The 16,383-nt window shown below is 41.5% G+C and overlaps 3 protein-coding genes across 7 annotated transcripts in view; all 3 read left to right on the top strand.

Annotated features, from left to right (window-relative positions):
* LOC139152590 (centrosome-associated protein 350-like) overlaps positions 1-7,905 on the top strand; it is a 50,062-nt gene extending 42,157 nt beyond the window's left edge. For all 5 annotated transcript variants that reach the window (XM_070725830.1, XM_070725829.1, XM_070725827.1 and 2 more), the window contains 3 exons: positions 254-414; positions 905-1,238; positions 1,910-7,905. In XM_070725830.1, the coding sequence (XP_070581931.1) occupies positions 254-414; positions 905-1,238; positions 1,910-5,127 (3,713 nt within the window). In that variant the 3' untranslated portion in view covers positions 5,128-7,905. The remainder of the gene's footprint in view (positions 1-253; positions 415-904; positions 1,239-1,909) is intronic.
* A 1,811-nt stretch (positions 7,906-9,716) lies between these two features.
* LOC139114909 (uncharacterized) lies at positions 9,717-11,639 on the top strand. Its single transcript, XM_070676836.1, has one exon. It carries the CDS (start codon positions 9,717-9,719, stop codon positions 11,637-11,639), a length of 1,923 nt encoding a protein of 640 aa, XP_070532937.1.
* Positions 11,640-14,308: 2,669 nt separating this feature from the next.
* On the top strand, positions 14,309-15,067 carry LOC139114908 (uncharacterized). Its single transcript, XM_070676835.1, has one exon. It carries the CDS (start codon positions 14,309-14,311, stop codon positions 15,065-15,067), a length of 759 nt encoding a protein of 252 aa, XP_070532936.1.
* Positions 15,068-16,383: the final 1,316 nt, after the last annotated feature.

Raw genomic sequence — 16,383 nt, 5'->3', positions numbered from 1 at the left:
AAAGTATGGTTTCTATATGGGAACTGTAGTCACAATGTCCCTATGTTTGATTAATGAATGATTACTATACTATTGGGGAACATTTCATAAAATGCAGAATACAGACATTTACAATTGTGTCATGTGCATGTAAATGTACAGCCTTTCCTTCTGATTCAAAAAGTTTTTCATTCATACATTATAAAAGAAAGCTGGGAAAGGCCAGTTATGAAAGGAGCATTTTCAGGAATGATATTTTGTGTGTATCTCACAGAGACAACATCTGACCTGAGTGATGTGGAAGGTAGAATTGCAGCCCTCAAGGATGCTCTGCGCAAACGCAAGAATGAAGTTGAAAGATTACGCAAACAACAGAAGAAGAGACACAGAGAAAAACTACGAGCACAGGAAGCTAGTCTAAAGAAGCAGTTAGAGGTAAGATTAACCTAAATTCCTCCCTTTAGCATATATGCATTATGAACATGTATGCCATAGCATGATAATATTGCACACATTGTAGATGTGGCATTGAACATGATATTAGATGTGGCATTGAACATGATATGAACTGAGTCTGCTCTGAAAAGTATAGGCGCTTCTTTCTGCCTTTGTAGTGCAGTCTTGCATGGAATATTCTGCTAGCACCAGGTTAAAGAGAAATTATCACCAGGTGTTGGAACTCTTGAGGATCTAGATGAACCTGAAATGATGAAGACCACTCTCAAAGCAATATACTAAGTTTGTTTTTTAGAACTCAGATCTGACTCATTACAGTGAATTGTTTGAAAAGCATCAAATGGTATCTTATCATAGCTAACCATGCAGCATACTATATCCTTAATGCGTTTACTTTAATGGGATTTTATTAATACTTGTACATTGTTCCCCTTCTCTAATCACAAATACTTCTTTTCTGATTTTCCAGTCGTATGAAAAATACATTGAGAAGACAAAGGCAGAGCTGATAAAGGAAAGAGACCAGGATAAAATCACTGTTAAACCTCAGATTAAAAAACCAAAAGCAGCGGAGTCCAAGAGAATCAGGGAACAGACATCTCCAAAACAATCCAGTCCTGACACTACCAGGGACTCCAGGACGTCTATCACTCCGGAGAAGAAAGGTGTTGATGCTGATATTAGTAAAAGATCAAGTACTGATGATGAACAATCTGTGAAAGAAGCCACGGACAGCTATACATCATGGAGTGCCACTACTACACCAGCCACCACACCAGCACCTACACCGCAACCACCTGAAGGTCAGTGCCTGTATCATGTTATTCAACAAAAAAGAATTCCGACATATCTTTTTGACCCAAGCACCGTTGGGTTCCAATGCCATCATCACAATTTCTATTGTCTCTTTGATTGCGTCATGTGTCCTCTGTTGTTTCTATTACAATGGACCCATACTGAAATTTGAATATCTTAGCTCAGTGCATCTGGGTGTTTTATTATCATGGTAGAATGCCCCTCAGGGACAGATATTTATACTCTAAAACTTTAAAATGTTGTTTTACCGTACCACTTTGATCGGGCTGAATTTGAAGCTTATGGAGTACATAAAGTTTAAAACTTAGTTTTGTGAAAATCTAGAATTTTATTCCCCCTTGAGGGGTGGCAGCCATTTTTAATTTCAAATGTGGGTAATTATCAGATAATTTGTTTCTCTAGTACCAAAATTTGCATCGTGATCTCGATTTTACCCTTTATTTTGAAAGAGAGTGGTACTTTTGAGAAAAGTTAAGAGCAAAAGTTTAAGTCTTTCATTTTGAGGCGGAAACTACAGTAATTTCAATTTTTTTTTGTCCAGAGTTACTTAGCACAATACTGTCTGATACCATTGACAGAGTTATTCTGTTTCCTTATTGACCACAAAATTGCCAGCTTATTGAAATGAAATTTATTTCTTTTATTGTTTTGTTACTAGAAATGAGTCCAAGACGAAGACTTGCTGCACAGAGGAAAGAGAGGAGTTACAAGGAAGACAGCTTATCAGACAGTATCAGTATTCGTCTCGGTGACAAAGGTCCTGAAGTAATTTCACCTAGACCACCACCACCCAGATCACAGTCTCCAGACTCCAGACCGACGTCACGTCTTTCAGATGTCACTGATGCATCAGAGATACCAGAAGATATTCCTCTGTCAGCCCGAAGTGCCAGATCAGGAATATCTGATTTCCTTACTCCAAGGCTTCCAGATATTCAGGAGAGATCTGATGTCTCTTCTGAGAATGAACCATTGAAACCCGTCGGCAAACCATCAGAGCCTCCCAAGCCTGGAAGCAAACCAAGCCTTGAAACCATGAAGTCTGTCAGCGAGATCAGCCAGCTTCCAAAGTCTGAGAGTGAAATACAAGAAGAGTTGCCGAGCCAGGTTGGAGAATCAGAGATTGCTGAGGACATATTGTCTGCCGTGAGTGCCAAATCAACACCATCAGAGACAGTGTCACCGCGGATCTCACTGACCAAGCAAGGTCAGGAATCCGTTATAAAACCTGCAGATGATCTGAAGCAAAAAGTGCCAATGGTTACAGAAAGCGGCAAGATTAGAGAGCCCAGCAGATCGCCTCCTGCATCACCGGCAGCAGAGTTAGATAAGTCAGTCAGCCCTGATAAATCTCAGGATCAAGAGCAAATGTCCCTGTCTCCGGAAAAGTTTGACGTGTCAGAGAGTGAAAAATCAGTGTCGTCAGTCAGGTCAAGGACACAGTCTAAATCCTACAGTTATAGTGAAGACTTCACCAGCACGTCAAGTCCAAAGTCAGAAACAGAAGATGAAATCAGCGAACACCTCAGTGACATGAGTGTGCCAACGTCCAGTGAGAAATCAGAAGGACTTGTCATTGACTTGAAAGCATCCATCAGTCAAGAGGAATATGTGCCAGAGAAGGATGTGTCGGAGAAAAAAGAAAAAGAGAAAGATTTGTTGGAATTTTTTGATACTGAGAAGGAGGAGGTAGAAGATGCTGGCAAGGATAGTGGGAGTGTGACACCTGTTGACCAAGACAGGACTCCGATTGCTTCACCAACTCCTCAAGATGAACTGGTCGATTTCAATATCGGGGACAGAGTACTCGTTGGCGACAAACAACCTGGAACTCTCAGATTCAAAGGGAAGACATCTTTTGCTACTGGCTTTTGGGGAGGAGTTGAACTCGATGTGCCCAAAGGTACTAATGATGGATCAATAAACGGACAGGAATATTTCACATGTGAGCCAGGGTATGGTATTTTTGCTCCTCCTCATAAACTAAGCCACATGCCCGATGACTACAGATACGAAGAAACGGAATCTGAGATCGAGAGCATCGAGGAGGAAATGAAAGCTGGTAGTCCGGAAATGAAAGCTGGAAGTCCGGAAAAGCTCTCCCAAGAACACGGTATATTTGAAGAGGAAGAACTTCACCGGTATGAGTCGAGTGAGTCGTCGGTGTCAAAACAGCACACCATCAAGTCTGGTGTGGACGCAAAGAAGGAAACATCCGATGCGGATTCCACTATAGATGACAGTGAGTTAGAGAGAATCATCAGTACTTCAGCAGCAGCCGTGGAAGCTTTCTGCAAGTCACCGCAAACATCAGTGGATGACACAGAGCACAGCCAAGACGACACGTCCCTACCTCATGAAGATGAACCTCACAGACAGACTCTTGAAGACGTTGTGGACTCCATCACTGATCAGCTGACGGTCAGTGTTGTCAAGGATACACTGAACCATGTAGCTAGTGTGGCAGACAAGAAAACTAGTGTCGGAGGAGAGAAAGAGGGAGAGACGAAACAGGAACAAACTCAGTTCCTTGACATGCTTCTCATAGAACAAGATAAGCATGGTGAACAGGTTACCCTGAAAGATGACTATAAACCTTCAAATAAAGTTGCAGACGATATAACAAAAGCACTGCTTACTGAGGCAGTGGGACAGATGCAGGCAATCAAGAGAAATAGGGACCAAAAACTGGCTGAAATGTCATTTGAAGATGATGGTGCAATAACACCAATCACAGAGATAGAACCACCATCACTTGTGTCGGGTACGCCATCTCCTGAGAAAGATGCAAATGTTGAAACTCCACCACAGACTCTGTCCCCTCTGCCTAGAATAGATACACCGTACACGCCAAGCCCGGTTGATATGAACAGGAAAGAAGATGATGATGAGCCGCTCAGTGATGAGGTGTTTGCCGAGAGGATCAAGGTTGAAAATAATGCCGATGACGCTGCTTTCCCAGAACCAGTAGCTCGTCCGCGTTCACCAGTGCCAGGAGAATCTGGTGACTCTCTGTGGAAAACTCTGGACGATGATTTTGCAGATGTTCTTGGAGATGGAGAATGGTTTGACGATGACTTTGGATCCATGCCAAGAAGTAACTCCATTGTCAAAGTGCCTCAGAGGCAGTCATTTGATAATGAGATACAGATAGGCAGCACCCAAGACAGGCTTGATGCTAGGGAACGATCACCACCGGACATACGACATGTCGAATTGCAAAGACTCACTGAAGAAGTATTCTATGCAGTACCACATAACCAAAAAGAAGCAGTAGATCTGTGCATGGAAGCCCTGAGAGTTTTCCACAACAAACAGGAATGCGGGGAACCGATCACAAACTTGAGTACGCCGGACAGTTTCCTCGGATCAGACACAAAGGGTGCTGATATTGAAAGCGTCAGCAGGAAAGCATACAAAGAAATGGTGTTTGAACTAACCGGTGAAGTCTTTAGGGATATATACTGTGAAGATTATAACCATCACAGGCCGTCTTGGATGAAACCAAAACGCGTAGCCAGAAAGTATTACCACAAGCCACGACCACCGGAGACTTTTGTAGAGCTTGAATCGGTTGTCCGGGAACAAGTCCTCTACCTGCTTGGCCTGCAAAAGAAACCACAGTCAGATTTGATTCCTCTCAAGTGGATTAACAAAAAGAAAAAAGACCATGTAGATGAGATTTTGACTGAAGAACTCCGGGAAGAAGAGCCGGAGTGGGTAAACTATGATGACGATGAACTCGCTGTAAAAATGCAACTCTCAGATTCAATTTTTGAGTCGCTTTTGACAGAGACAGTCATGGTTCTAAGTACTATCACAGATAGACGGAAAGCAAGACTTGAAGGAGATGATGTAGAAATCACAGCAATATAATTGAAAGTCAGCCGCACCAAATGTCTGTAGTCTCTCCTCCAGACTTGCTTGTACTAACTGTTTGTATATTTGGTTTGCAAAGTATCGCTGTAGCTGAAAACAGAAGGATATATACTCGACTTGGGCATCAGTCAGAAAAGCAATGTGGCGCTTGAAAAATGTATCTGTTTAGATAGGAGAATCACTACCTTGCATTGATAGATACCTTGATATTTAAGATGAGGTCAACGGGTCAGGTCAATGGTGAGGTCAAGGGTCGGGGTCAGGGATGCTTGGATTGTAAAATGGATTTGTATAATACAACTCTGGTCATGTAACCATTGTAAATATCACAAGTCGCAATTATAACTTTTATGAACACTATGTCATATGAGTTACAGGTAAATTCATCCAAATGGTAGAAATGTAGATGAAATTTTATCAAATTGTACATGATTTCAGTGATGGGATACGTATTTTTTTGTCGTGAGAGTTTTGAGTTTTCTGGTTATGGAACATTGATTGGCGTTGTAATTAATTGACTGTCACCAGATTTCAGAATATATCAGAGGGGTTGGTTTTCAGGCAAGCAGGTCGTCCAGTGTAGTGTCTCACAGTACCGCACAACAAAGCTGAAATATACGTCACATATTAATCACAAAGTGAATCCCAAAGCATGATGATGAATCTTTCTTTAAACTTAACATGGATGAACGAAATGAGATTATCATGAAATATGCACCATTTAAAATATGCACCATTTTAGTTTCACAAAAGAATGCACCTTCTCTTTGTTTCCATGTTCCTCTGTTAATGCATCTTTTATGTTGAAGTGTCAATATTACTCATTCAGGTTACCCTGTAAATTTAAAGTGGATTATTTTTATTTTTATGTAAACTCCCCATCCACTCTCACTTTAGCACCGTTCCATGATTCATGTGCAGTATTATTGAATTTAGATTGTGCACAACCTTGTATATAATTCACACATGAAAGATGAAATCATTCTCAGAAGGAAAAAGTAACAACTTTTTACACTTGTAAGTTTTAAAATTATTTTGGATTTTTATTTAATATAATTTCAAGATAGTTTTTAACCAACTTGATTCTCTGTCATTTAAGTGATATAGGAAGTGATATCTCGACTGTAAACACTAAAATGCTAATCAGTTTGTAATGCATGGCTCTATGTTCATGTCTGTATTTGGTTTTCGTTTGAACCCTGGCTGTTCAAAGTGCGCGTTGCATCAAATCCCAAAGGTTTCATTCAAAACATGGTGATTGTGGTTCAATCCAAACAAGGACTGTTGTGAATCGTTGCTTGAGATGGTGCATGTGATTATAAACTGGTAAAGCTCTACAGAAGAAGTGTGTATATCTTTTAATGTTCTTGTTTACTTTTATCTGTTCTAAATCATATTTTCTTTTTTAAGTAAAAAAATTATGGAGAACATATGATCTATTTATTATTATCAAGAGATGGTTGATTCATGTTTTATAATCTGATTGATTTGTTATATTTTGAACGGAAAGAATGAATGCGTATCTTGCAAAGACAACGCATTGAGGTCAGTTTTACTCTATTGTGCAGTTTTCTTTTTAAACACAGTGAGTTAGTTTTGAATAATGATAAAATATGATGCCATCATCAGCTCAACTTCAGTGTTATCAACCAAATCAGAACTTCAATTAGTTTTGAGTACTGTAGCAGACAATATGCTTTAAGTTTTTACAGCCACTTTCAAGACATACTTTTCATTTATTTTGCTGTCGACACATTTTGTTTTGATTTTGTAACAATGAAATAGGCTGTGTGTCCTTGTATTAAACTACTTTTATCTTGATCACCATGAATTAACTCTGTATAACTTCTGATTTCCTCATGAAGATAAATACTGTATTCACAAATCTCTGTTTTCTTTATGTAAGAAACATGATCAGAGTATATATATATTTGTCAAAATAAGCATTTTCTCCTAATATGCAAAAAACCCACACAGAGATGAAATGTTATTAAATGTGCAGCAGTTCAGAAGGTTGTAGCTGATTGGCAGGTAATAATTATTCATGACAACTTAAGGAGTCTGAAATTAGGGCTGTCATGTAGCTGATTGGCTGTTTGGAAAGGATAGAATAAATAACAATGATATTCAGCCAATGAAATGCAAGGTTCTGAGGTGCTGCACATTGCTGTAGAAACGACTTTCACATGGAATAATTGTGAATGTAATACTGGATGCTTCTCTCAAGCGTTTTTGATTCACGGCGTAAAATGATAGAATAATTCCAGCATTTTTATTATTTAATGGTATGTCAGTCCAGTTTAGATTCATGTATGTACAAAGTAAGCATTGATTACAATATTCCTGGATGATAAATTTATCACAACGCACTTGCTGTACACGACAGAACTTACATCCAAAGAAAAACTTGATCCGACTCCAGGAGTGGTGGTACTAATTAAAGTCTAATATTTGCAAAAAAAGATAATTATCAAAAACTAGGGGGAAAAGCTGTTGTATATGGTTTTTGGTCATGGTATTGAAGATATGAGAATATAAATATTGTATGTAATGAGCAATGATAATGATGATTGTGTGTAAAAGATGTAAATGAGAGATGAATTTTAATACAGTACATGTATTTTCAAAGATTTTTTTTATCAAACCAGCTTGCACATTTTTCTAACATGTAATAATTTGGTGCTGCTAGTTTTGTCTTCAGTGTAAGTTTTAATTTGTAAATTTGTAAATCAGACAATAAATATGCATAGCCATGATTTATGTAAAAACATAAAATTATGATTCGGTCAGTTTTATTGAGAGTTTGACATCCGCATGTAGCCTTTTCACTTATTTTTACAATCATGATGTCAAACTCTGCCACAATTGAATCATGGAAGAGCAGCCCGCAGTCATTTGGCTTTTATTGGCAGTAATTACTGGCTGGCCAACGTGTTCACCCCACAATCTACACAACAGCCTATCTCTAACTCTACAGTCAGCTAAAGTTTACTCCTATTTCATTTGTTCTTTTCTGACATTTGTATACTCATAGACATAGAGCTATGCTGGTCAAAGACAAATGAGCTTCAACTCTTTAAATTGAACTCCAAAATATCATCTAATTTTCTCACATATTCTTTCAAATATAACCATTAAGTAATATCTTTTATTCAGTTATGACTATTCCTTAGTTATAGAAGGCACAAGTAAAAGTGAAAATTTTATAAGTTACACTGTTTTGGATGGAGAGTGGTGTTAAAGGTGCAGAATAGGATGAGGAAAATTATTTCCACAAAAATATGGCAAGGGACAGTATTTTCAGGACAGACTGGTTTGAAGGATAGTATTTTCATAACTAAAACTTTCTTGCCGAACCACTCCACATATTACATCATAAGTTTACATGCGACAAGTTTTGTGTATAGTACGTTCTTATGCATGGCTACGGATGAGGTGTGTTATAAAACACATATTGACTGGCCATGAGGGCAACAGCATACGTCTTTAACCCCTCGGGCCTGTGAGTCACCCCAAAAAACAGACTGTTTTTTCGGGAGACTCACAGTCCCTCGCGGTACAGACGTATGCTGTTGCCCTCATGGCCAGTCAATATGTGTATACTGTACCCTGAGGGAAGCATAGTCATGTTTTCGGCCGTGTGGGGGCGTTTTGGGCACCCAGACAAAAAAAAAGGACTGCCGTAGCGGCCAAAGATGCCTAAATTGGCCGAATTTTCCTGTTTTTCTCTTCAAATTCAAATCAAGAGAATCGCTTTTAAGTTGAAGATCAGGCTGTAAATCAAGCATGTAATTGACCTTTTCACAACTTATAGCCCCCCAGCAGGTCAATAATTGTATAAAAAGCCTCCAGAGGTATAAGGTAGTATTCTCCTTAATGAAAGACATGTAAACTTTTTGCTCAAACTTTCCCCAAGGAATATTTCAACCGTGCTCTGTCAAAAATCATCAAGAAAAATCGGGTGTCACCGATGTCAATTTTTTGGACTCGAGAAAACTATGTAGGCCTATAGGGAACCTCCGTTGATTAAACACTACGGTACTTTCTACTTGACAAACAGGTATAGGGTACCTGGACTGTTTAAATACAACGGTAAGGCTTACTCTATACCTAAAAACATAGGGGTTTGCACAAAAGTCCGTCCCCACGGGTAGGGGTTGGGGTAAGGGTGTCTTGGTCTCAGAACAAGGTTCATTTTGCTATGGTTTAGGCCTATTTTATTTTGATACGTTTGACTACGATGTATGTTGCCAATAAAATTTATACCACCAATTTTCAGCTTTGTGTCGGGAACGAACTCTGAGCACAGTAAAAGTATCAAACTATCTGTCAATCATTACGTTAGTATTCACCTCCGGTCACGTGACTAAGAGTTATTAGGCTTTAGAACTTTCTAGTGTTCATGGCGTGCAGACGTGCGTTGTCTTGCAGCGCCTCGTTGTACTTGCACTGAAACCAGTCAATAAAGCTCACGTTCAAGTTCAACCAGGTTTATGTCTTCCCTCTCTATCCATCTCACGAACCTAATCAACCACATAAACTTTGGTGCCGAGACCACGATTGAATTGGATTAGGATAGGATAGACATGGCGACTGGACGGGAAGAAGCACCCAAGTTACAGAACGAGGGCAAAACTGCAGCCGCATCAGGAGACCCAGGGCCCACCTCACGAGCATCGTCACAAACGTTCAGGGACGCTCACAGAAGACAAACTGTGAAACTACTTGGGATGGCAGACTCTGCGATTCGTGACGTCGAATCTAGCATCTCGGAGGAAACGAAAAAAGACAAACTGTTGGATTTACAAGGAATTATCAACAGTCTACACATGAAGGTTGACTACCTGCAGCGATTGGATGAAAACATACTTACATCGGCAAGACAAGACGAACTCACAAATCTCATCATAGAGGCAGACGACTACCTGCACGATACTCGCGTGCAAATTTTGAAAAGGGAAAATACTCTGAAACGGTTATCTACTTCTGAGTCTTCGTCCGCTACCCCAGTGACCCAGCGAGGAAAAACAACTCAGCTACCAAAGCTACAACTACCTACTTTCGAAGGTGACGTACTCAAATGGATAACATTTCACGATTCGTTCAAGTCAGCAGTCGGCAACGATCCAAACTTGACTGGAGTACAAAAGTTCCAGTATCTCAAAGCACAGCTACGCGAAGAAGCGTTGAAGTCGATCGAAGGACTCTCAATGACAGACGCAAACTACGAAAACGCACTTGATATTCTGATTAAACGGTATGGGCAAAATCATAAGATTATCTACGCACACATGTCAGCTCTTTGGGACTTACAGGCACCGAGTAGAGAAATTTCCAGCATGCGAAATTTCTACGATACATTGGAGACGCACGTGCGCGGTCTCAAGGCTCTTGGTAAGAGCGAAGATTCATACGGGGACTTGCTTGTTCCGATCATCATGCGGAAACTACCGGGCGAAACACGTACACAAATTTCGCGCGACCACGAGGATGAGTGGAATTTGTCGGACTTACGAAACGCTATACTCAAGGAAGTCGAAGCATTGGAAGACGGCTCACAGTCTGATTTATTCATGGGTTCAGAAACCTACAAATCTCGTGACATTGCATCAACTGCAGCTTTTCATGCTCAAGGGAAAAAAACCCGCGAAAAACCGAAATGTGCGCTCTGCAATGGAAGTCATTTTCCCAACAACTGTGACGTCATAACAGACATTGATAAACGCAAGCAAATTGTTACACAGAAGAGACTATGCTTTAATTACCTCGGCAACCATGTAGTCAAAGTTTGCAAATCCAAGTCGCGCTGTAGAAAGTGTGGTAAGAAGCATCATACGTCGATATGCCACACACCCGTTGAAACGAAATCAACTGATCGTGTACAATTTGCAGGAACTGGCACTGACTATCAGTTTGGTTCAGTGATGTTGAAAACAGCTATCGCAGACGTACGGCATCCATCAAAACCACACGAACAGACTACAGCGACAATTTTGTTTGATGAAGGGGCAACACGCTCATTTGTCACCCAAGATCTCGCGGACAAAATCGGCGCAGTTACAACTTCTAAAGAGACAATAAATTTAGCTGTATTCGGCGACAAATCACCTCGGTCGAGAACTTTCAAAGTTACTAAACTAAGCGTCATCGCGGAAAACGGAGAAACCATTCCAATGAAAGCTTTGGTCGTACCAAAGATCGCTGCACCGCTACAGAATCAGCTGTCAAGGAAACTCGGCGAGTTAACTCATTTACGCGGACTGAAACTCGCTCACCCGCTTTCGGACTGCCCATCATTCGTCGTAGACATACTCATCGGGGCAGATTTCTACTGGGATTTTGTTGGCGACAAGATAATACGAGGTCCACCCACAGCGGTATCATCAAAGTTAGGCTATCTGCTCTCAGGTCCAGTACCCGGACGCGTGCATGGTCGCAATCAGATTCTACATTTCTACTTTTGGATTCATCGGATGAACAACAATCGTTGCAACGTTTCTGGACATTAGAAACACTCGGTATTACGGACGATCCACAAAGCGTCAAAAATGAACTGACATTCGAAACTTATCGGGACAGTTGTATCACCAGAGAAGGTGATCGATACTCTGCGAAGTTGCCATGGAAACAGGACCATGCTCCTCTCCCAACCAATTACGAGATTGCCGCCAAACGCACTCGTAATATGATTCGCCGCTTAGAACCGGACATTCGGGACACTTACAATCGGATCATCAACGAACAAGAGAAGCGAGGCTTCATAGAACGGGTACCGATCGACGACGTCACTGTCGGACATTACATTCCGCATCACGCTGTAAAGAAGGATTCCCTGACAACACCCATACGCGTAGTCTACGATTGTAGTTGTCAGGCTGACCGCCAATCACCGAGCTTGAATCAGTGTATGGAGGCGGGACCACATATGCTAAATGATCTCGTCAGCATCTTGCTTCGTTTTCGATTGAACAGAACGGCCATAAGTAGCGACATAGAAAGGCATTTCTGCACATGGGACTTGATGCCGCTGACAGACAGTATACAAAGTTTTTATGGCTGTCTGATCCCGCAGACCCAGAAAGCGATCTCATTACGTATCAGTTCAAGTCAGTCTTATTTGGTGCTACCTGTTCACCGTTCATTCTGAATGCTGTCATCAGAACTCATTTGGACACATTCGATTCGGACACTGCAAACGCAATCAAGGAAGATATTTACGTCGATAATGTTTTGAGCAGTATCAACGGTGATGCGACTAGTTATCTCATCGAAGTGAACGATATAATGGAACAAGGCGGTTTCAACTTACGTGCGATATCAACGAACGATGCGACACTACGGACAATCGCTGAACGCAAAGGAACGTTCCATCCAGAAATGACCACAAACCTTGTCGGCATGAAATGGAATACGTTACTGACGAAATTGGCTATAAGGACAAGGATACAAAGCTTACAGATCAGAGTGACTGTGATACTTCAGAGCTACACACAAAACGCGAGGTCGTCAAACGCGTCGCTTCATTGTACGACCCACTAGGATACGTATCACCTGTCCACATCAGAGCGAAGATGCTTATCCAAGAAATCTGGAAATCAAATCTAGACTGGGATGAGTCTCTCCCACAAGAAATCGTTACTAATTGGCGAGAAATTAGAAACGACCTTGATCATGTGACTGACACTGTGTTGGCTAGACGATATTTTCCAGATTGCAGTTCGGACAATAACGACTACGAACTCCACTGTTTCGCAGATGCCAGTATGAAAGGATATGGTTGCGCTACATATCTGGTCCATGATTCGAAATCATCACTCGTAATGGCGAAAACAGGGTTGCTCCGATCAAAGAAATTACTCTGCCCAAACTGGAATTGATGGCAGCTGTAATCGGAGCAAGACTGACCAAGTTTGTACACACTGCACTGGCTAGCAGAATCAACATAACTAAATCTGTTCTATGGCTAGACAGTCAAATCGTGCTACACTGGCTTAGAAGTGACAAAACACTACCACGCTTCATCAGAAACCGAGTGAACGAAATTCGCACAACAATACCGAATGCTACTTTCAAATACTGCCCAACGCGGGACAACCCAGCCGACGTCCTCACCCGGGGTATTAACTCAAAGCAACTAAAGGAATCACAGCTATGGTGGAACGGACCGTACTGGTTGAAAACCGGTGACTGGCCAGTATCAAGGCTAATCACAGACACAGACGCGAACGAACAGGAAACCGCTATGGTAGTAAAGGCAAACCCTACAAACCACGCGAACGCAGACAAAATGCACACGGGAATTACCAAGATTATTGATGTTAATTGTTACAGTTCTCTAACTCGACTGCGTAGGATAACAGCATTAGTTCTACGTTTTGTCGGAAATCTGCGGAATCCTAACAATCGGGTAACCGGTGAAATACCGCTAGAGAGATCAAAGCCGCAGAGAAACTTTGGATCATCGGCGTCCAATCAGAGTGCTACGCAGATGAACTCAGACTGCTCAAATCAAACGAGAGAAAACACGGACAACTCGTCAAACAGTTGAAACTCTTTCTAGACGAAGATCACATTGTCCGCTGTGGAGGTCGTCTTCACAACTCGCCGCTGACGGAAACAGCAAAATTTCCAGCATTGATACCGAAGTACCATCACTTCACGCGCCTCATCGTGTTGTATCATCATCGTCGTTCCAAGCACATCGGCTTACAAGGAACAGTCACAACACTACCCAATACTATTGGATACCAAGTATTCGCATTGTTGTGAAATCAGTCACACGTCATTGTGTCACTTGCAAATTCGTAATCGGACAATCATATCAGGCACCTATAAGGCCACCACTACCCAAGATGAGAGTTACCGATCACCCAGCATTTACCGTAACAGGTGTCGATTTTACAGGGGAACTCTACGTTAAATCGGAAATCAGCAAGGAAACCAAACGCTATGTTTGTTTATTCACCTGCGCTACGACACGTGGTGTACACTTAGAATTAGTGGAAAACATGAGTACTGGTGCATTTCTACGAGCATTTCGTCGCTTCGCTGCCCGACGCTCATTACCACATCGCATGTTGAGTGACAACGCATCAACATATCATGCAGCAGCGAAGGAAATTCACGAAATCATGAACTCTCCATCTGTAAGGGGATTTCTCGCGAACCACCTCGTCCAATGGGACTTCATACCGAAGCGATCCCCTGGTTCGGGGGGGTTCTGGGAACGGTTGATTGGCATTACAAATTATGCCTGAAGAAAGTACTGCGACGAGCTTTCATATACGAAGATGAGCTGAGAACACTACTCACAGAGATCGAAGCAGTAATTAACGATCGGCCACTGACTTACGTGTACGGCGACTGCAACGAACCCCTACCTCTAACTCCGTCGCAACTCATCGTCGGCCGAACAATTACCACTTTACCGTACGACGACATCAACGTCGACGAACTACGCGATCCAAACTACATGTCGCAAACCGTCTTGGAGAAGAGATCTCATCGTCTTTCAAGACTTTTAGAGCAATTTCACGCTCGTTGGAGCAACGAATACTTGACTGCACTGAAGGAAAGAGACTTTAATTGCGTGAGGGGCTCCACTACGAATGAAATTAAAGTCGGAGACGTCGTACTCATACACGACAGTCAGAAGAAACGTGCGCAATGGAAACTAGCCATTGTACAGAAACTGAACGCTGGCAACGACGGGTTAGTTCGCTCAGCTGAAATTAAAACGGCAAATGGACCTAGCAACCGACCTATCACCAAATTACATCCCCTTGAAATAAACACTGGCGATGTCAACGGAACCAGCCCATCAACAGATGATTGCGCTACAACTAATCACATCCGACGCTCATCCAGACGAGCAACAAAGGAGGCTATGAGACGAATCAAGGAGTGGAATAGAGTAATTGCCACGGATGAACAATGACAATTAACGTCGTATTGAGTTTCATGTGTTAACTTTATCAGAACTTTGACGGACAGTTCTCGTGCAAAGAAATAGTTATGCTTGCAACTTTTCATGTTTCAATAGTTCATTGAATTTCATATTTGTTGAGTTAAGTAAACTGATACTTCGCGGGCCGGAGTAAATGTCGGGAACGAACTCTGTGCACAGTAAAAGTATCAAACTATCTGTCAATCATTACGTTAGTTTTCACCTCCGGTCACGTGACTAAGAGTATTAGATTTTAGAACTTTCTAGTGTTCATGGCGTGCAGACGTGCGTTGTCTTGCAGCGCCTCGTTGTACTTGCACTGAAACCAGTCAATAAAGCTCACGTTCAAGTTCAACCAGGTTTATGTCTTCCCTCTCTATCCATCTCAAGAACCTAATCAACCACACTTTGGTGTCTTTGTCTTATGTTAGCACTGGTTTTGTAACGATTTCTTTTCTTCCTCCGTCGAGCCATTGGTAGCTCCATGGCCGTGCCGCGTATTTGCAAAGGGTCCTCAGGCTCCGATGATGATGATGTTGTTGTTTTTATTATTGTTGTTGTTGTTGTTGATAGTATTTGCAGAAAAGAACAAAGTATGCGCTGCGAAATTCAATACAGCCTAACTATACATGTGCGTTGCAGCCTAACTAAACTATGCGTTGCAAATTCAATACAGCCTAACTATACATGTGCGTTGTTGCCTAACTATACATGTGCGTTGCAAATTCAATACAGCCTAACATTAATGTTACAGTGCGGACGCAGATACCCGAGACGCGCAAAATCGATTTTCCTTCGTGGGTGGTATGGAACGCGAAAATTTCAAAAAAAATCACTAAATCTAGCGCTACACATTGTAAAGAAATATCGCCTGTAGTTCATCGAGAATTCAACTTATGTTAATTATAACTAGGCGAATTGAAAGATAAATAGTTAGATTTACCAAATCGTACATTATTTAGTGTCTTATTAGTTTATATCGCTGAAAATCGCGAAGTCAAAATGTTGTCTCGTGCGTTTTGACAGAAAATACAACTCATTCACTCCTGAATTTTCCGGTCATGCTCATTACATGTTTCTTCTCCAAGTTTGATTTTGTCACTGTCCTTTTACACAGACATCCAACTGAAACGCTATGCCCTCAGTTTTGGCGATAAGGCCGTGAGACGGAAATGTTAACTTAAAATAGCACTGGCGGGTTACAGGTAGTCCTTGCAAATCCCTAAAATAACAGCTAAAGCGCATGCGTGAAGGTTGCCCTCTAGCGACGATACTCATTGTAGCGCGTCTCAAATATAATTTTTACT

This window comes from Ptychodera flava, chromosome 16 (assembly GCF_041260155.1).
Source record: "Ptychodera flava strain L36383 chromosome 16, AS_Pfla_20210202, whole genome shotgun sequence".
NCBI lineage: Eukaryota > Metazoa > Hemichordata > Enteropneusta > Ptychoderidae > Ptychodera > Ptychodera flava.
This window is presented reverse-complemented; position numbering and strand designations above follow the sequence as displayed.